General features: G+C 52.5%; 1 protein-coding gene across 1 annotated transcript in view; it reads left to right on the top strand.

Moving 5' to 3' along the window:
- Window positions 1-20,526, top strand: part of ADAMTS14 (ADAM metallopeptidase with thrombospondin type 1 motif 14) — a 35,959-nt gene extending 15,433 nt beyond the window's left edge. Inside the window, exons 5-22 of the mRNA XM_074154511.1 lie at window positions 2,011-2,094; window positions 4,052-4,208; window positions 9,347-9,452; window positions 9,676-9,819; window positions 10,940-11,072; window positions 11,204-11,317; window positions 12,634-12,782; window positions 13,358-13,533; window positions 14,306-14,439; window positions 14,643-14,766; window positions 14,899-14,979; window positions 15,137-15,300; window positions 16,000-16,165; window positions 17,555-17,687; window positions 17,856-18,063; window positions 18,778-18,904; window positions 19,351-19,455; window positions 20,171-20,526. Coding sequence (XP_074010612.1) covers window positions 2,011-2,094; window positions 4,052-4,208; window positions 9,347-9,452; window positions 9,676-9,819; window positions 10,940-11,072; window positions 11,204-11,317; window positions 12,634-12,782; window positions 13,358-13,533; window positions 14,306-14,439; window positions 14,643-14,766; window positions 14,899-14,979; window positions 15,137-15,300; window positions 16,000-16,165; window positions 17,555-17,687; window positions 17,856-18,063; window positions 18,778-18,904; window positions 19,351-19,455; window positions 20,171-20,526 — 2,661 coding nt within the window. The remainder of the gene's footprint in view (window positions 1-2,010; window positions 2,095-4,051; window positions 4,209-9,346; window positions 9,453-9,675; window positions 9,820-10,939; window positions 11,073-11,203; window positions 11,318-12,633; window positions 12,783-13,357; window positions 13,534-14,305; window positions 14,440-14,642; window positions 14,767-14,898; window positions 14,980-15,136; window positions 15,301-15,999; window positions 16,166-17,554; window positions 17,688-17,855; window positions 18,064-18,777; window positions 18,905-19,350; window positions 19,456-20,170) is intronic.
- Window positions 20,527-20,793: the final 267 nt, after the last annotated feature.

Here is a 20,793-nt window from a genome sequence, read left to right as displayed (position 1 = left end):
TGGCTCTTCGGGGCATATAGCCTGAAAAATACAGCATGTTTTTCATTTCTCCCTCTCTCCCCATTTCTCACTGTTTTATATTGCCTCTCATACGATATGCATTAAGGCTGGAATATTTTTCTAAAGGTTCAAACTCCTGACATGGGACTTCTCAGATCCGCTAATGTTTTTTCCGGGATGCCAAAGCCTCCTACGGTCCAAAATCCAGGGCTGAGGGTGACCCCCCCGCCCTCCCCTGGGGTGTTGCAGCTCCGTGCTAGGATGGATGCTTTGTGCTTTGCTGGGACCGCAGGTACGAGTAATACTTGCAGGCGGGAGCCCAGCTGCAGCACTGCACAACCTGCCTCGCATCTGTGCACATCCCCCCCCTCAAAAAAAAAGAGTTTGCATCAAAAGAAATCCATCATATTCTCATTTGTCTTATAAAATGCTTATAAAAGGTATTGGTGCAGCGTGAAGGAGCATCCCAACCATGATAAGCTGGGGATGGGTTGTGTGGCGTTATCTTTCCACGCTGATGACCCTGCGGGGCTTACAGCCTGTGCATCCAAAGGGATGCATTAATGGGGATGGACCGACAATTTATTTATTGATTTTACTTCCTTTTAATCAATTTTGCTGCATTTAAGACACGGCAGATCCACACCACCTCTCTGCAAAGCTAGGAGCCGCTCTGCGGGACTATTAGTTGTCATGGGGAAATGTTAATGCTGGCTCTTTGGGTTTAAAAATGGCCTGAGTGGGTATTTCAAAGAGAAGCACATCCTATAAATCAGGGTCTTGTGGAGCACTCATGCAGTCTGGGAAATGACAGACTTGGATGCAGGCAGCAGAATAGGGGTGGTTGTCACTCAACCCTTGAGTTCAAATGTAAGCTTAAAAAAGGGAAAAGAAAAAAAAAAAGGAATGGTGGAAAAAGGGAGAAAAGCTCCCTAAATCTGGCTTTATAATATTCATCAAGTCTGGAAAGGTATGATAGAGCCAAGGCAAGTTATTTCTCTCTTGGACAAAGTTGAAAAAATATATTTTAATTTAGACATTAATTCTAGCCAATATTAAAAAGGGTTTTAATTTGACTTCCTCAGCCTCTGCACTGAACCCCCATTTGTGGCATTGTTCATTTTTGAGACATTTGGGGAGTAAGAAAGTCCCATTCTCTAAAAATTGTCTTTTTTTTTTTTTTTTTATGCTGAGCTGTGTTTTCACACGTGCTGTGAAGATGGGTGAAGCCTGGGGCAGGATCTCCTGCATTTGCATGGGTGGCTGTCACCGTGCTCAGTCTCAGGGACCTTTTTCATCTGGGTTTTTTCTTCTCTCGGTAGCCCTTAGGAGTAGAATTTGTTTATTCATCCTAGAGACGCAGAAGGAAAAGGGAAAGGATTATAGCTCATTATTTCCTTTGGAAAGTCATTTTTAATAGCCACCATTGATTGATATTGACTCACAAGCCCCCGCTCCTCTTCTTATTGTATTGTCTTCTCCTGGGGTTTCTGAAGTGGTAGGTCAACATTGACTCACCGGTGTAACTGAGTCATGCTCTTGCTTTGATACGATCATTTGCCTCTCCCCAAAAAGCCATTTTTCCTTTCCACCAAATGCAAGGATGCTGGAGTCCAAAGCATTTCCTTCCATCTGAGGAATTCATGCTCCGAAGAGGGCGATGGCTCATTGTGAGATGCTTGGTGGTGGAGACAGCCCCCATGGGAAACACAACCCTCCTCTGCTCTCTTGATGGGACGGGTGATGTCATTGACCATCTGAGCCACCCATCCTGGGGAAATTTGGCTTATTCCAGCTTGGGTTTTTGACTTTATGGTTTTTATACATGGGAAAATGAAAAAAAAAAAAAAGAAGCTGGTTGTAGGAGGAAGGAGATGAGATCTTTGCACCTGGTCTTGTGTGGTCTTGGAAAGTGGGGTAGGATGCTGAATGTGTGACTGTGGAGGACAGGAGGAGCTTGAGAGCTGGGATGGTCTTAACTTCTCTATTTTATTTCCCTCCCTTCTTCAGGTGGATGAAATTTATCACGACGAGTCCCTGGGCGTTCACATCAACATCGTGCTGGTCAGGATGATCATGGTGGGATACCGCCAGGTAAATACAGCACTCAGACGTGGCAAGGAGGAGATGCTGTTCAGGCTGGCTGCTGCTTTTTGGCCGCTTGCCCAGCTGGAGCCCTGCCCCGCGAGGGAAGGAGGGTTGCTGAAATGCAATATAGGCACAGCAGGCAGCTGCTGCTTCTCCCAAGGCTGGCAAGCATGCAGTGACACCATGGCTTAGCGTCTCATCACCGTAATATTTAGGACTTAGGTAAGCCTTGGCTTGGGAAAATATGGCCGTTCAGGTCTGCTGTCGAAGCCCAGTTGACAACTGTGCTGAGCAGGGATGAACTTGAACTCTTGTCCGGCTGGTTTCTGGAGCCTGAAGGTCTGGAGAAACCCCCATAGCTGTCGAGCCCCAGGGCAAAGAGGCAGCCCTGAGGAGACGGCAGGTGGCTGCCATCAGTCTTTGTCTGCTTGCTCTGGGGTGTGGGAAAAAACCATGAGAGGCTTCCTCAGAAGCTCTGGAGTGGCAGTAGATGATGGGACAAAGGTGGCTTCCCAAATTGGCAGGAGGTGGATATCAGTGAGGAGAAGCCGAGGCCAGGATCTCATGTACCCCAGCCCTGACTCAGCAGCCCTGGGAGGCTTCGCTGGCTGTCTTGCAGCTCTTGGGTGGCTTGGGCAAGGGCAGAAGAAGCAGGGGAAGGTTTCATGTGGTTTCCTAGGTTGCATTTATTTTTTTTAAAGGCTCGTTTGAGATTGGCAGCTGAAAGATTTTCTTTAAAACAATGTGATTTGCTATACTTCTTGCAGCAAGCCCTTATCCCACATGATGCGTTCTAGCAAGGGTATTAATGAGTCAACATGGTGATGTCTGTCTATGTGTGTGGTCCACAAATAAGGCCCATTACATCTTGGAAAAAAAAAACCCTGCTTGTTACAGAAATCTGCTTGGCTGGCAGAAACCCAGTTCCTCCTGGGAACCAGGAGATGAGCAGATGTTTGAATCCAGGCGAGATCTCAGCTCACTGCTGTTTAGGTCTGATGCTTCCTGCGGCTTCTTGTCTCCCACTTTCCACTTTGTGGGATACAACCTCAGTGGCTTCCACTTCAGGGCCAGGGGAAGGGCAATATTTCTTACCTTTCTTCCCACTGCTGCAGCTCAGCAGGTACCTGCCTGAGAGCATAATTTATTTTACAGAGCATTATTCAATTTATAGAGCATAATTTTGCAAAATGCTAACCTTGAACAAAAATAAAGATGAAGGACAAGGTGACTGCTATGAAACAGTCCTGGGCCCCTCCACCTCCTTTTTAGCGTTACTCCGCTCATTGCTGAGCATCAGCATCTCGCAGTGTCTCGGCCATGAGCCTGTGCAGGAGCTGAGAATCTGAATCATAGAATCATAGAATGGTTAGAGTTGGAAGGGACCTTAAAGATCATCCAGTTCCAACCCCCCTGCCCTGGGCAGGGACGCCTCCACTAGAGCAGGTTGCTCAAAGCCCCATCCAGCCTGGCCTTAAACACCTCCAGGGATGGGACATCCATAACTTCCCTGGGCAACCTGTTCCAGTGTCTCACCACCCTCACAGTAAAGAATTTCTTCCTACTATCTAATCTAAATCTCCCCTCTTCCAGTTTAAAACCATCACCCCTTGTCCTGTCACTACACTTCCTGACAAAGGGTCCCTCTCCAACAAAGAATCCTCTTTGCTTCCCAGCCTCTCTCCTCCTTTATCTACTGCTTCCCTGAGCAGTTGTGTGGGCAAGGAGGGTCATATACCCTCCTGTACCACATCCATTTGTGGGAATGATTTCCTTGCTGCTTTTAAATAAAAAGAAGGCGCAAGATGCTTTGGAGATGCAAAAAGGGATGTTGTTTCTTCTAATGATGGAGAACCACTGCTTAGGAGTCTTTCTGACCCCAAAACTCTTGGCAGGCTCCTTCTCCCCGACTAAATTACCCATCTATTTATTTATTTATTTATTTATTTAATTCTTTACCCAGTCAGTCAGCCTCATAGAGCGAGGGAACCCGTCTCGGAGTCTGGAGCAGGTCTGCCGCTGGGCTCACTCGCAGCAGCGCTCCGACCCGGAGCACGCCGAGTACCACGACCACGCTGTGTTCCTCACCAGGCAAGATTTTGGTCCCGCAGGTATGCAAGGTACTGTATTTATCTCGATCAGGTATGTGCAGTTTGCTGGGGGAAAGCCAGCAAGGGGAGAGGATTTCTTGCAAACACAGTCTGTTTCTTGGCCAGCAAGGTCCAGAAAAAGGTTATAAAAATTGGTATTTTTTTTTTTTTAATGTGAAGTAGAAGAAAGACACAATTAATCCAGAGCACCAACCTGAATGGATAAACAAATCATCTTTCTTCATTCTGCCCTTACTTTGGTTTCATGCACCAATCCTCCCCTTGTCCCAAAGTGCCCTAAACAGTCCAATAATAACATAAAAAAGATGGAATACCGCAGGGAGCTTCATGGGGCCAGTCAGTCCTTTCTGTCCTCTGGAGGACCTTTAGAACCTGATTTTACATGGGTTGGTTTCTTGGCCCTCTTAGGACTGGATATGCGTGCATTTAGTAAATCCTGGGCCAAAGAGGAGGTCAAAATGAGTCGTGGCTGTAGTCCTCTTACCTCTTGGTGCAGAGGCTGATGTGGTCTGAGAATTTATAGGCCCAGGCAAAAAAATTTAAAAAATTGCAGGAAAAGCTTCTGGCATTTCACGGCTCCATTAGAAACATGGATGCTTTGGTGGGTGCTTGGTGGCGCAGTGACTTCTCCCAGTTCTCCTGAGCCTGCTGCCTCCAAATTGCCAATTCCTTCCCACGCTGGTGACAAGGTTTGAATTTCCCATCAGGAGGCTCCCTTTGATGCCATGAATGTGCTGGTAATGTCATGCTGATTTGTAGCACGACTCCTTCTGGCATCCATGGGAGGAAGGAAAGGTGGAGAAGGAGTTCTGTCCTCGCCTCGATTGCCTCTCTGAAAAGGTTCTCCCTGCAGCAGGGGATGAACCGCAGGAGGCATCCAGCTGGAAGCCCTCTTGAACGTTGGCCATCAAAGAACAGAGCTTGGGTTGTGCCAACAGCCTCCTCACTGAGCCGTTGACCTGCCTTGGGCACCTCATCTGGAGTCACATGGCAGCGTGGGTGAAATACCAGGTTTTGTATCGTTTTCCTAGACCCTTCCTGGCAAAGTGACTGTGTCCAAAGGCATTGGTGAGAGGACCTTTTTTGGCATGTCAGCCGGAGTCAGAACTGGCTGAAATTCCCCTTGGTGGGAAGGAGTCGTGAGATTGATGCCCTCCTCTAGGGATACTTATTCCAGCTCCTTCTTTTCCCTGTGGATCTGGCTCCCTGCTTTTCACACATCTCTGGGATGGATGTTTGCTTTCTGCAGAAGTCCCCATGGCTGCCGTGTCCTTGCCTGGCTGTGTTGCATGGCACAAGGTGCGCCTCACCCACTGGGAACTACCCTCTTGTTGGGCTGCTGGAACACTTTGCTTACTCTTGCCTCTTTTCCTCAAATTGATGTCCTTCTAGCTCCCTATCATCCCTTTTCAGCTCAGGGCTATATGCAATGAAGAACCAGACTGTGGCACCTCCAATACTTGGTCATGGCTTATGTTCACAAGTGGCTTGCTGAGGTGATGGCAAATACCTGCTGGCTTCTTGAGCCGCTGCTGTAGAGTGTATGTGCTGGTTGGGAAGCATGAAGCATCTGCTCTGCTCATATGTACCCTGATGCTGAGCTGAAGGCAGCGATGGTCCTGCCCCAAAGACCTAAGTCAACAAGCTGGGAGAAAGGAAACCTTTTCAGGATTAAATCCTCCAAGTCACAGGGACTTGGGGATAGAGCCTAAATGTCAAGCCCATGCTTAGCTTGATGTCTCCTCACTCCTTACAGTTGTGTGCCCAGTTAGCAATGGAGATGGGGCTGAATCTGACTCGTTAAGCCGTGCAGTCCTCGTAGCCCAGGCTATTTCCATGCTGGCAAGCCACCCATGCTCCATGACCACATTCCCAGCAGGCATGGCTCATACCTCCTTCTGTGTCGTGTCACCTCCCCTTGGCCAGTAAACCAGGCCAATGTCTGGTCTAGCGCAGCACTGGTTAAGCTGGATGCAAGTCCTTGCAAAGTGTTGCAGTCTTGGTTCTTCTCTGTTGCAGATCCAAGCTAAGCCCTAAAGGAGGTTTACAAAAACTTCTCGGTGCTGGCAACATGCTCATGGCATCTCTTGACGGGATGGGAGCAGTCATGGCCAACGCGGAGTAATTTTGGAAAGCTGATGCAATTGTTGCTTTGGGAATCGAGGGAAGCTGGAAGGCACGAAGGGAAGGGCCAGGAGGGACAGCTGAGTTGCGCTGGCCTCACGTGTGGGCTGGAAATAAACCTCTGCCCTTCAAAGAGAAATGCCTCTCGGTGGTGGACAGATGGGTTGTAAATTATTAATTGTTGCTGCTGAAGTACCATCTAAACCAGGGGAGTGCCTTGTCCCTCTGCAGCGGGTGGGCATGGAGGGCTTTCTGGCCCAGGCTGGAGGATGCTTTTGCTTAGACTGAGTTTGTTGCCCTGTAATCACCCACGGTTGGCCTTTGAGCAGGCTGGTGGTCCTCATAGAAAGTCAGAGAGGCTGTAGGCAGGTAGGAAATGTCCATAAAGAAGAATAAAGTGCATTTGGAGGAAGCAAGAGACTGGCTGGTGGTTTGCTGGTGTGGTGAGGACATGCTGTGTCTCCTATGTGCATGTCTGGTAAGTGTTTGCAGGCTAATCTAGTCTCTACCAATTAAGTATTTTCCAGGTAGTTACTTCTCGCCATTGTTCTCTGTGGAGAACCCTTTAGTTCTTCTTGTTCTCACTGGGGTCTTGATTATGAGAGGCCAGTGTCTGCTTTGCTGAGCGTCTACCTTTTCATATCCCTTTGTCCTGTCTCCTGTCCAGACATCCAGAGCCTCTTTGGGTTGGGAATTTGTCCCATTTTCATCCTAGACAAAACGTATTTGCTCTCACCTGGTCCAGAAAACTTTCCACATTTTTGCTCTTTCTTGTGGAAAGTTTCATGGGGTGGAGGGGAATCTTTTAAAATGGTTTATGCAGGATTTGACTCATTACTGTGTGGTTAAACCCAATTCTGTCTCTCAAACTCTTAGGTTTGGCCTGTTACGTTTTGCTTTCTTTTGGACTACAGCACCCACTGAGCATGGCATTTCTCCGCTCTGTTTCTCAAGTTGTTGTAGTTTATTTGTTCATTGGAGTAAGTCTCGTTGCCCGCTTGAATGTGAGGAAGGTGAAAAACAAATGCTTCCTCCAGTAAACAAAACCCGGAGGGGATTTAATGAAGCTGCTTGGAGAAGATCCTTGTCGTTGCGGAGGTTTCTCTGAGGTTATGGGATGCTTTGCAGGCAGAAATGAACTCGCTCTGCACGTAATGAGAATCGGATACTTATTTAATCTTGGGCGCTTTGCTCAGTGAATTGGGTTCACCTGACCTCCTTCACTTGGAGCACAGGCAAAAATGCATCCACGGCTTCCCACAAAATGCCGTGAGAGCCAGCCCTTCAAAGGTTTGTGTCTGGGCTTGTTTTGAAAAATTAAATTACTATGACGAGAGAAGTTTCCTTTACAAGTTCCCGTGCGAATAGACACCCTGGAAAACCTGCGCTCAGCCGATAAAATAGAAATATTGAGGGAAACACTTGCCCCAAACCCCCTTGGTTTTGCCTTACGCCTGGGGTAATGGTAATTTCTGGGTGTCCAGTGGTGCAGCAGCAACCTGTCCATTGTCCCATCAGGCATCTGATCCGCTCAGTGTCCCCACAAAGTCAGCTACTGTTGACTTTTGGGCAGAGCTGTAGGAAACCTTTTATTTTTTGCTTTAATCTCTTGTCCTTGGCCAGCTGCGTGGTGCTGGGACCCACCCCCTCATTCAGCTTAGGTATTAAGCTGAGCGCAATTGTGTCCTTTCCTCTCCACCTTCTTCCAGGGCAATTAGTCACAAGTTGCTGGCTTGATGTGGAGCAAGCGGCCCACGAGAACGGTGATGGGTGGGCTGCATGGATGCTGTGTTTTAGCCAGGGTGTGTGCAGGAGGGCAGGCGCAGGGGTGTGAATCCACCCCTAGGTCACCTGCACCCCTTTCCTGCTGCAGCTCAGCCTCCCTCTTGGCTCACTGAGCTTTCCTCTTGGAGCATCCCTGTCCCCAGGGCAGAGTTACCCAGCATGGTCCTACCCTGCTTTTGCCTTTCGGACCTGTAAGTCCTTCCTTCACTAACTTCCTCTCCCTTGATGCCAAAAAGGGTCAGTCTTTAAAAAAAAAAAAAATAAAAATATATATATATATGAAAAAAAAAAAATTGGAAAGTAAATTCTAGAAGGTGCCAAGGAATTAATTGAATTGGGCAGGAATAATGTGATGAAAAAAAAAAAAAAAGGAAAATGAACCAAAATGGAGGTGAGGCGTTGCTGAATGGGTGAGGGGAAGGCTTCCCTGCCCGCAGCTGCACTACTGCACTGCACTTGATCGAGGGCTGGGGGCTGGGGAGGTGCATGGTCCTCCCCGGCTCTGTCTGGGGCTGGCGTGGGTGCATGTGTGGGTGCATCGCAGGGGTCCCCCGTAGAGGCTGTATTTTTATCTCGGGGGGGGGGGGGGGGGGCAGCTCATGCCTTTTGTTCTTCTCTCTTCCTTTCTTGTCTCTTTATTTATTTTTTTTTTTCAATAAAGAAGAATGTGGGGGATGCCATTTCTGGGCTGGCTGGGAGGTGGTGGTCACCGACACCGATAAAGCCCCCATGGGTCCCTTGGCTCCCCTCTCGCCAGCCAAGGTGCATTGGCACGATGGCAAGGAGACGCCGGCGGGCCCCAGCGTAACGTCAGCCTGGTTTTGGCACTGGCAGCCAGGATGGTTGTACTGGTGAGCAAATCTGTGGGCTGCTGTCCAAGGGACCTGGGAAACTTCTCCTCAGTGCCTTCCCCTTCATTTTCTCCTCCTGTTGCAGTGAAGCTTCGCCTGGAGCTGAGGCCCCTCTTAATTTTGCCTTGTGCCAGACCTCTGCTAGGAGGATGACCCAGGAGAAGGGCAGGAGGCTTCACAGCTCCTTCTCTGTCCCATGGCTGTAAGAGATGTGTGGATGCTGGTGGACATCACCACCGAGACAGGAGTTTTTGAAGGCGACCAGCTTTGCCTCTGGCTGGGCAGGCTGTGGGGGTTTTTTTTTAACTTTTCATTTTTTTTCCCTCCCTCTCTCAAAGGTTTTCTCTTTCCTCTATTCCTCTCTCCTTCCCTTCTCGCTTGCCCCAGGCTACGCACCAGTGACGGGGATGTGCCACCCACTCCGCAGCTGCACCCTCAACCACGAAGATGGCTTCTCCTCGGCTTTTGTTGTTGCCCACGAGACCGGCCACGTGTAAGTCATGGGACAGAGCTGACTGTCCCCTCCGGTGGCTTTTGCCCTTCCTCCAGGGGTGTGGTGAGGGCAGCATCGCTGCAGGGGTGGGGTTACCAGTGTGGTGGTGCTTCTTTCTTCGCAAATGGACTTTCCACTGGTGCAGGTGTGTGCACCACCATGGAATGAACGTGCTGGCGTAAATACTCCAGGAACCCCACTTTACACTGGCTTTTCCCACCAGGTTAGGCATGGAGCACGATGGCCAGGGCAACCGCTGCGCTGACGAGACCAGCATGGGGAGCATCATGGCGCCGCTGGTCCAGGCTGCCTTCCACCGCTACCACTGGTCCCGCTGCAGCAAGCAGGAGCTCAACCGCTACATTCAGTAAGTCGATTTTAATTAGAGGGCTGTTCTCCCTTTGGACGGTGAAGCTCCTGCGTGAAGCAGGCGGTGGACAGGTCCCCGTTGGGATTGCTTGTTTTGGCCAGAATAGCAAAACCGGGTCCGTGGGAAGTTATTTTCTCTTTTTCTTCTACTGACAGCTTTGATTCCTTACATGAGTCTGAATTGGTTTTGGGCTGCGGAGGCTGGGGGCTAATAGGAACCTGGTAAAAGCTGGACATGTCAACAGAGCAAGAGTTTGCAGAAGCTCTGTGGTGGAGCCCAGATCCAGATTTCAAATATTCTTGGTGTTTGCTTTGGACAGCCTGCGTGGTTTCCCTTTTGGGCAATAAAATGTTGTGTGCTGCATAATAAAAAGGTGTAGAAACAGGCCAGGAGCTTTCTGTGTGTTGAGACCAAGACGAGTAGCAGGAAAGCAGGTGGCAGTGGGGGTACCCGCTAGTGTCAAGGTCCTCTGTCCCCTAGGGAGCTGCAGGCAGTGGAGGGATGCTTGTCTTTGGGGGACTCTGCTCAGGTTGTCTTTACTGGAAACACATTTCCCAGCAGTGGGTAGTTAGCATCAGTGCCAAGATCATAGAATCATAGAATAGTCCAGGTTGGAAGGGACCTTTCAGATCATCTAGTCCAACCATCAACCTAACTCTGATAAAAACCATCACTAAACCATGTCTCTAAGCACTAGGTCAACCCGGCTTTTAAATACCTCCAGGGATGGTGCCTCCACCCCTTCCCTGGGCAGCCCATTCCAAGGCGTAATAACCCTTTCCCTGTCAACATTTTTCCTTCTATCCAATCTGAACCTCCCCTGGTGCAACTTGAGGCCATTTCCTCTTGTCCCATTGCCTGTGACTTGGGAGAAGAGACCGACCCCCCCTGGCTACAGCCTCCTTTCAGGGAGTTGTAGAGAGCGAGAAGGTGTCCCCTCAGCCTCCTTTTCTCCAGGCTGAACACCCCCAGCTTCCTCAGCCTCTCCTCATAACACTTATTCTCCAAAAGATAATTCAGAGTTCTCAATATCTGAGTTTGGAGAGAGAGCTGGACGTGAGGGAGGGGGTGAAGGCAGGAAATCCTCCACGCCTGACTCTGCTTTGCATCTCTGCAGCTCCTATGACTGCCTTCTGGATGACCCCTTTGAGCACCAGTGGCCCACCTTACCCGAGCTGCCGGGCATTAACTACTCCATGGACGAGCAGTGCCGCTTTGACTTTGGCGTGGGCTACAAAACGTGCACAGCGGTGAGTAGGGAGCCAATACAGGTTGCATGCCTGTATTGCCCCCCCCTCCCCAGGACCCCCAGCCAGCCCATGTGGGGACGAGGAGGGACCTCCCCGCTGCTGTCCCAGCCCAGCTCCTCTGTGCTCCCCAGTTCCGCACCTTCGACCCCTGCAAGCAGCTGTGGTGCAGCCACCCGGACAACCCTTACTTCTGCAAGACCAAGAAGGGGCCACCCTTGGATGGGACCGAGTGCTCTCCGGGCAAGGTAGGAGCGGGTCCTGCCTGATCCTCCCTCGGGAGGGGACGGGGACACCTTCGAGGGCAGCAGGCAGTGCGTGCCCAGTTTTTAGCTGGTGTTTACTCCTCGTTTTCCCCAGTTTGTGCTCGGATGAGGGCTTTGTTCTTCTTCTGGTCCGTCTGCTTCTGCAGCAAAGCAGGACTAGTTTTGTCACCTGGCAAAAGAGTGATGATGTCATTGCACGTCCAACCTCATGATGTCACCAGGCTTTTACTTTGAGCTCTCTTAGTTTGCCCGTCAGCACAGTAAGAAAGCGTGGATACATTGGAAAAGATGCCAGCCTAAGTAGTTTTTGAGTGATTCTTTGCTGGAGAACAGCTGGATGTAAAGTATCCAGCAACTTTTGATAAGCTCCTGTATAAATCCCAGCAATCTCGCTGAAGATGCGGTGCTGGTTTGCCAAAAGCTTCCAAAATGAGGTTTTTTTGAATCGTGTACAGATGTGTTACATGTCGTGCTGGCACATGGCTCCAGAGGACTGCAACATCTGGACTGGGAGGTCCTTCCTTCAGGCCCGTGGTGGGTTTTTCCCCAGGGCTGGAGTTAAACCCCAGGTCTGGATGCCCATGGGGTGACGCTGCAGCTTCATGCCAGGCATTGTGTGTATGCCTGGGAAGAAGTGTGGAGCTCTGGATATCATGTACCAAAATGTCCAGCAGCTTCTTGCTTTGCTCGTTGCAAAGGTTTTGGTTCATCCCCCCTGTGCCAGTGAGGAGACATCCCCAGGGCTGACCCAGTCCTGGACCCAGGCGTAATTCAGTGCTTGTTGGACCAGAGAAACAAAACCAGTCCAGGAGCTCAACAATACAGTGTTAGGGAAAGAAAATCAAAGGGGTTTGTTTTGCAGAGGAATTTTTGCATGCCCTAGGCTTGTGCCTTCAGCAGCCTTTGCGGGAGTTTTTGAGGGGGTTTATGCAACTGCAGATCCGAAGCATGGATGTGTTGGGAGCCTGCCCTGCTTATCCCTTCTTCTCTGCCAGCTTTTCTGCCCTGAGTCCTGGCTGCGGACCTGTGGGCTGCTTGTGTTCCTGGGCGCAGCTTGATGGTCCCTAATCCAGCCTGAAGGGCAGCTCTGCTGTCACATTCCCCGGGGACCACCCCTGGTCCTGCTGCCGATGGGAGGGACATGCTTGATGGCGTGATGAAGAGCACCTTCCTCCCGGGCTTAGCAAACTGCCAGCCATTTTTGTAGGGCTGTGGGTATAGGAGGGCTCTCTTTGCTGGTGCTGAGCACCTTGGAGCGGGCAGCCGTGGAGCTCACCCCTCTTTCTCCTCCCTTCCAGTGGTGCTTCAAGGGTCACTGCATCTGGAAGATGTCGGAGCAGCCCTACAGCCAGGATGGCAGCTGGAGCTCCTGGTCTAAGTTCGGATCATGCTCCAGGACCTGTGGGGGGGGCGTGCGCTCTCGCAGCCGGAGCTGCGACAACCCACCGTATGTTTGGCCTCCGCCTCCCTCCTTTTAGCGGGGGTAAAGCTGGAAGTGGCCGAGAGCCAGGGGTTCCTCGCTCTTCCTCTGGTGCACTCGGTTGGCAGGGATGGGGACATCTGCTCCTGCCTGGGCTATGCCATGCATATAAGGTCTCCAGGGAGACCTTATAGCTGCCTTCCAGTATCTGAAAGGGGTCTACATGAAAGCTGGAGAGGGAATTTTTACAAAGGCTGGTAGTGATAGGATGAGGGGTAATGGCTTCAGACTGGAAGAGGGGAGATTTAGATTAGGTATCAGGAAGAAATTTTTCACTCTGAGGGTGGTGAGACACTAGAACAAGTTGCCCAGAGAAGCTGTGGCTGCCCCATCCCTGGAGGGGTTCAAGGCCAGGCTGGATGGGGCTTTGAGCAACCTGGTCTGGTGGGAGGTGTCCCTGCCCATGGCAGGGGGGTTGGAACTGGATGGTCTTTAAAGTCCCTTTCAGCCTAAACCATTCTATGATTTGGGTGCTGACCTGCGTCGTGTTTGAACAACATTTCCTCCTGATGCTCTTTTAACCCACCTGCTTTATTTTCCAGCCCGGCGTACGGTGGGCGCCACTGCCCGGGAGCCACCTACGAGTACCAAGTGTGCAACGCTGAGGAGTGCCCGGGGCCCTACCAGGATTTCCGTGCCCAGCAGTGCTCCAAGCGCAACTCCTACTACACCCACCAGAACAGCAAGCACGCCTGGCTTCCCTATGAGCATCACGATGGTGAGGGGCAGTGGGTCCTAGTAGCCAAATTGCCTTCTTTCCCCAAGGAGGCTGCACTGGTGGCCATCACCATGGGGTGGGGACCGTGCCAGCTGCACAGAGTTTGGGTTGTGAAAAGCTCCTGAGCTGGAAACTAGAGCGCGATAAGCCAGCATCAAGCAGCCAAGTCCTTAAAATCAGTTTCTTGTGCTTGCCCTCAGGTGGCATGTAGAGAAACCCAGACGTTGGCTCTGGTTCCTGCTGTCTTGAAGAGCAGCAGAGGTGGGCTGAGAAGATCAGCCCGCCTTGAAACCTCTCCCTGCTTCCCCTGTGTTAGTAAGAGGAGACCCCCTCATGCTGGTAGCCAGAGATAAATCCGTTTGTGCTACTTCAAAAGTTTTATCTCTGTGCTTTGGCATGCAGAGGGCTTGTTGTCCTTGGAGGTGGTGGGATGACTGTGTTGCCTGCTCGCTCCTGGAGCCACAGTGGGGAGCGTGCCACTCCGGGCTGGGCTGGGCACCAGGTCCTCCTGCCTGGCTTAGTGTTCCTCATGCATTCCAGTGTCACGGTGACCTTCTCTTGATTTCCCGAGTGTGCTGGGCAAAAGTGCAGGCTCTTGAGCATCAAACGGAACCAGCAGAATAAGGCACATGAGTATCTTGGGCTTTAGGAATCTGGTTGAGCTCAAGGGTACAAGCTGAGATGGGTGTCTGTCTTCGATCACCCTAATGTATTTCTGCAAACCTTTCCTCCCTGCCCTCTTTATTCCTCTTTACTTTTTATTTTGCCGCAGATGCTCAGAAGTGTGAGCTGATCTGCCAGTCCGAGGGAACGGGGGATGTGGTGTTCATGAATCAAGTGGTTCACGATGGTACCCGGTGCAGCTACCGAGACCCCTACAGCATCTGCGTCCGGGGCGAGTGTGTGGTGAGGAGCTAATGACTGCTGCGTGACCGTCCCTTTCCAGGAGGGAGCTTGTGCACCCCCTTGACCCGCTCTCCCTTGGGGACGTGTGTCTTAGCCCGAGGACTGACCCTGTGTGCAGCAAAGGGCTATGGGGATGGTGGAGCCATGGGGTGGGCTGCAGGGATATAACCCCACGCTTGTCTTCTCTTCACCACGGGTGACAGCACGTCGGCTGCGACAAGGAGGTGGGCTCCCTGAAGCAGGATGACAAGTGCGGGGTCTGCGGGGGGGACAACTCCCACTGCCGGACGGTGAAGGGCACGCTGGCCAAGACCCCCAAGCAGCCGGGTGAGCGGGCTGGGTGGGTTTGGGAGCGGATTCAGTCAGGGTCAGCTGGATTCACTGGTGGGGGCACATCCAGGTGGAGCAAACCTGCTCTTCTTTCTCTTCCCTCCATCATTCCTCCCTCCCTTTCCGCAGGTGTTTTGAAGATGTTTGAGATTCCGGCTGGGGCGAGGCACCTTCAGATAGAAGAGATGGAGCCAGCATCCCACAGCATCGGTGAGTACGCTGTAGTTTACCTCTGCCTTCCCCCACTACCTTTTTTCTCGGCCCTATTCTGACAATTTCCACCCAAAGGGTCTTATTTGGGTCATTCCAGTCCTTCAAAGGCAGTGACCAGAGGAAATGACATTGAAATACCCCCTTTCTCCTCCAGCTGTTAAGAATCAAGCCACGGGTAACTTCATCCTCAATGCCAAGGGCAAAGAAGCCAAAAGCCAAGTGTTCATTGAGATGGGCTTGGAGTGGGAATACACTGTGGAACACGGCAAGGAGAGCCTGAAAACCAGTGGTCCCCTGCACGAGGCCATCAGTGTTTTGGTAAGCCTGGCTGATGCATCCTCTGGGGGCATCGGGAATGACTGTCACGCAGAGGTACAGGGAGAAGAGGCGGTCTGAGATGCTGTGTGGGAGGAGATGGAAGGATTTTGGTAGAGAAAGGGCATAAGGCATGGCATTAAACCCAGGGAAATGAACTAGCCAAACGGAAGGGGCAATGAGTTGCATGCGAGAATGACATAAGGACACATAGCTTGGGATTTTGCCTTTGAATCCAACTGTATTTTGCTCTGTGCAGCAAATGCTTATGACTCCGTGCCTCTTTTTAGTTACACTGGTATTTGGGGGAGTTAAGGATTGAGTTCCCTGGGCACCAAGGGAAGGATAGGTGTGCGCTCCCATCCATCCCCGCAGCCGGTGCTGGCTTTGGGTGTAGACTGTGGTCCTGCGGGTCAGAGGAGAGGCCAAGGGCATGCCACCCAAGGCTGGAGTTGCAACGTTTGGGCAGCGTTTTTCTCCACAGCTGGAGAGGTATGTTCCTGAAGGGTAGACTCTGTGCTCAGAGGCCACCTCATCACGTTGGAGGTAGTAATGGGCTTTGTTTCTCCTACTCTTGTGTGTACTGTTCCATGTGGTCATTGTTCACTTGTTTTTTCTTTGATGGCCTCCTCTTCCCTTCCCTGTCCCATGGTATCGTTCTGTCTTCTTCTCCCTCTCTGATTGTCCTTTCTCTGCCTGCAGGTCATCCCTCAGGAGGAGGAGGCGAGGAGCAGCCTGATGTACAGGTACATCATCCACGAAGACCTGCTGCCCATGATCGGAAACAACAACGTCCTGCTTGAGGAGATGGATTCCTATGAGTGGGCCCTCAAGAGCTGGTCTCAGTGCTCCAAGGCGTGCGGAGGAGGTAGCCTTCCCTTTGTAGCAGTCTACAGCATGGTCTTGGAGGGATGGTTGGGTACGTTAGACGGTGCATTAGCCCTTTGGGGCTTGGAAACATGCAGATGCCATTTGAAATCGTTTCTCCCCGAGATGACACATCGCAAGGCTTTAGACCTAGACCTGGTACTGCGGGGAGGCCTGGCTTTCTTCTTCACACCCCAACATACCCATGTTCTTTGCACCTCTGTAATTTGGGGCATCTACCATGTGGGAACATGAGTGTTAAAAACCATTATTGCAGAGAAGTATAGGTAAGCATTTTAGCCAGATTTCTTATGAAAACAGGCTTATGCGATCATGTGTACGTAACCTTTTCTATCCATGTATCTACTATGAGTTTTTAATTCGTTGGCTGTTTTTAACCCGATTTGAGCCAACGGGTAGGGATGTTGTGGATGACTGTTCCTAAAGCTTGCATGGAGATAGGTGTGGACGCATCAGTAAGCGTGTGTTGGAGGGCAGGTAGCACACGTGAGCTCCTGGCAGACTTATTGCTGGATTTTTCCCTCTGCTAGGAAGCATGTGTGTCCCCATGCTGTCACCAGGGGGCTGCTGATGAAAGTCTTTACCCATTATGGCCAGTGGGATCTAATTTTGAAGCTGACTCTGCTCTGAGCGGGCGCTGGACCAGAGGCCTCCAAAGGGTCACCTCCAACCTAATCTGACCCTCAAATGATGGAGAAGACCTTGTGCTTTCACCTTGCGCCGTCCAGCTTGTGGGGGGGGAAGATTCTGGGACTTGCAGAGCTGGACAGGGAGCCCTCGCTGGCTCCCTGGACCTTGCTGCAGCAGGGCTCCCGGCAGGGCGTCAGGCAGCTCATGGTTAAGGCTGGCTTAGCCCCGGTCTGGTCGGCTCCCAAGCCACCGCAGCTTATTTGGCAGGTTACAGCAATGCTTTGGCTGGGCTTGCCATGTGCTGTCATTTTTTATTTATTTTATTTTATTTTTTCCTTTTTTTTTCCTTTCTTCCCCATCTGGAGAAATAAAGCCAAATCTGTAGCTTGCTAAGTGCTCGTGACTGTGCCTCCCCCAGGAAACTCTGATGTCTTGAGTTTGTCTGGGTTTTGGGGAGAGCAGCTTGGGGGAGGGAGCAAGGTGAAGGCTGAGTCTGCTTCACCCCCCCCTCTGTGTGTGCACCCCATGGCAGCCTGGGCGACCCCAGGAAGCTGGGGGGTGTCCAGCACCCACACTAGCATCCTCTGCAAGCCTGGATGAAGCGCTGCTTGGGGTCCCACCTGAGTGGTGACATCCCAGAGCACGTGTCCCAGCAGGGATGAAGGAGAGGCATGGGGGTGGGAGCTGGTGGGACCTCCACACCCATTGCCTCCCTGCCCATTCTTTGCCCCCACCTCAGGCATCCAATACACCAAGTACGGCTGCCGGCGGAAAAGCGACAACCGGATGGTGCATAGGAACTTCTGTGACAACGGCAAGAAGCCGAAGCCGATCCGGCGGCGCTGTAACCTCCAGGAGTGCTCCCAGCCCGTGTAAGTCCCCCACCGGCCGCCCCGAGGTGCTCCCATCCCCTACGATACATATATATAAATACCCACGGGGGTATTCGGGGCTGTGTTAGGCGGCCGGCGCGCTCCCCCCAGCGCTGGCATGGCCTCTTTGACACCTTCCCCATCTCCATCTCCATCCCTTTTTGGCAGCTGGGTGGCAGAGGAGTGGGGCGCCTGCAGCAAGTCCTGCGGCAAGCTGGGGGTGCAGGCGCGGGCGGTGCAGTGCGTGCAGCGCCTGCAGGATGGCACCAACCGTACCCTGCACACCAAGTACTGCCCCGGGCAGCGGCCCGAGACCCGCCGGCCCTGCAGCCGCCTGCCCTGCCCCGCACAGTGGAGGACGGGCGCCTGGTCGGAGGTGAGGTGGGGAGCGGGGAGGAAGCCCCCCCCTGTCCCGTCCCCCCCCTCAAATAGGGTCGGGAGGAGCAGGGTATAGGGGCTGGGAGTGCGGTCCAGGTGCTTACAGAGCCAGCTGCTCTCGCAGGGATGGGGATAAAGGTACAAGAGTGGGCGATGTTTTCGCTGGGGTTTTGGGGGAAACTCAAAATTAGGCAGGGAATAGCATCCCTGCGCATGCCAGTGGAGAGCGGGGGGGTTGCTGGAGAGGGGGAGGGAAAACCCTTATCAGAAAGCAATACCCACCCAAGGAATAATCACCTTATAGCCCCTTCCAGTACCTAAAGGGGGCCTACAGGAGAGATGGGGAGGGACTCTTTATCAGGGAGTGGAGCCATAGGACAAGGGGTGACAGTTTTAAACTGAAAGAGGGGAGATTTAGATTAGATATTAGGAAGAAATTCTTCCCTGTGAAGGTGGTGAGGCACTGGAACAGGTTGCCCAGAGAGGTTGTGGCTGCTCCATCCCTGGAGGTGTTCAAGGTCAGGCTGGATGGGGCTTGGAGCAACCTGGTCTGGTGGGAGGTGTCCCTGCCCAGGGCAGGGGGGTTGGAACTGGATAATCTTGAAGGTCCCTTCCAACTCTAACCATTCTATAGTTTTGTGATCTGAAAATACTGGGTGGCTGTTGGGGCATGCCGGCTCCCCCCGTCCCATCACTGTCTGTCCGGGTGCAGTGCTCGGCGAGCTGCGGTGAAGGCGTCCAGCAGCGGCAGGTGGTTTGCAAAGGCAGCGAGAGCGGTGGACGCTGCGAGGGAGACAAGCCAGAGGCCGTCCAGGGCTGCCACGTGGCCCTCTGCCCGGGTGAGAGAAGAAGAGGAGGTGGTGGCACTTGGGGTGGGGGACACGCTGGTGGGAACCAACCCTCTCACGTGCCTCCAGCCCATCTCGGCTGCAGGGAGATGCTGGCAAAGCAGGTCATGTTGAACGTCCCTGCTGGTGCTGGCAGAGAAAGGGTTAAATGTTAGCCAAAATATTGGCCCTGATATTTGCGGTAGATGGCTTCGGGTTTTCTGGCAGTTTGGGGATGCAATGGGCTGAGGGTACCATGGAAACGGGCATTCTGGAGTTCATCTTGGGGTTTTTTGGGTGGTTTAAGTGCTGGGCCAACTAAGTGCTCCCCAAGGGACCTCGTTTTTAAGGACATCCCTTAAAACAACAAAAGTCCCCCACCAAAATACCCTCCTGAGGTATTTCAAGTGTTCCCAGCCTCCCGTGGCGGCTGGGCATCCGTGGTGCTCTCTCTGCAGGGAAGCTCTCCGGCATCACGGCCAGCACTGGTGACCATGGCACACCCAAAGGCCAGCGGGCGCCCCAGGACGGGCCCAAAAACCCCGTTAGCAAGATCTCCTCCAGTAAGTGTACCTCCTCGGGTAAGGGCGACGCTTCCCAGAATGACCCTCCCAAGGCCTTTTGCAGGGATAGGTTATTCCCGTGGGAAATGCAGGAGGCTGGGAGGGAGGATGCCCATCCAGCAGCGGTTTTGGGGAGGTTTCCCCTCCGCTGCTTCCCCATCCTTTGCTGCCGCTACTCGCAGAGCCTGCCGCTGGGTTGCCACCTTGCGGAGGCTGGGATCTCGCGGTTCCCACTGCCTTTGGCTGGCCACCACCTCGCACTCCCTTCGCCTCCCGGATTTTACGCCGTTTCCTTTTGTCCTGTGAACTTTTTGCAGCCTCCCGTGTTGAGCCAAGTGGGGAGATGGCTTCTGGCTTTTGCCCCTTGCTCCAGGCAAGGTTGCTTAGGGTGCTTCCTACCTGGGGCGAGATGCATCACGATCTGATTTAAGATGCTAGTTTGGAGCATCCCTTGCTCTCTGTTTTTTCTCCCGTGCACAGAAACCTCCTCGAGTGCTTTGGCTTTGTTTCCCGACTCCCTCAACCCCCCCCTCCCTATACAAGCATTGCCAAAAATTGCTGCCCTGGGGCAAAGAGCAATAGCAAGTTTGGGCAGCACCCTCCAAGGGGGAACCGCATGTCCTTTGGGACCATCAGGAAGGTGCAAGGGTGGGACTGTGATGCCACCTTTATCCTCGGTGCCGTCTGACGCTGCTCTGTCCCTGTCCCTCTCCAGGGGAGCCATGCCTTGGGGACAAGTCCATCTTCTGCCAGATGGAGGTCCTGGCCCGCTACTGCTCCATCCCCGGCTACAACAAGCTCTGCTGTGAATCCTGTGGCAAGAAAGCCTCCTCTGCCACCGGCTCGCCCCTGGCCACCGGCCCCACCAATCCCCCGGGAACCTCTGCTCCTACCCCTGCTCCACCACTCTCCCCCAGCCCCACCACCCCTACCAAGGGGGGACATGGTGGGGACCCCAGCCCGGCTCCTTGGACCAGACCAGCTGCCAGTGGAGGGATGCCCGGCAGCGGTGCTTTTCCCGGGGGGCTGCCGGCCACGAGCGAGCCGGGCAAGGGCCAGGCAGCCAGGTAACCCACTCGGGACCACCTCACCGTGGAGCAGGGGGAAAGCCTGTCCTCCCTCCCTCCCTCTCCTCCTCCCCCTCTTTTTCCTCTTCCCTCCAATTCCAGTGATGGTTTTCATGGGTGGCACTGTTGGGTTTGGAAACGACCTGGCTCCCCCAGAAATTCCTGGGAAAACCACTTTTTTTTTTTTTTTTTTTTTTTTTCTCATGGTCCCCCCTGCCTTCCTAGCTGTGGCATGGGATTTTTTTTGGCAGCGCCATGGAAAATAGGTGAA

The sequence above is a fragment of the Numenius arquata genome, chromosome 10 (assembly GCF_964106895.1).
Source record: "Numenius arquata chromosome 10, bNumArq3.hap1.1, whole genome shotgun sequence".
Classification (NCBI taxonomy): Eukaryota; Metazoa; Chordata; class Aves; order Charadriiformes; family Scolopacidae; genus Numenius; species Numenius arquata.
Note: the sequence above shows the minus strand (reverse complement) of the source record. Positions and strands in the feature narration are given on the sequence as shown.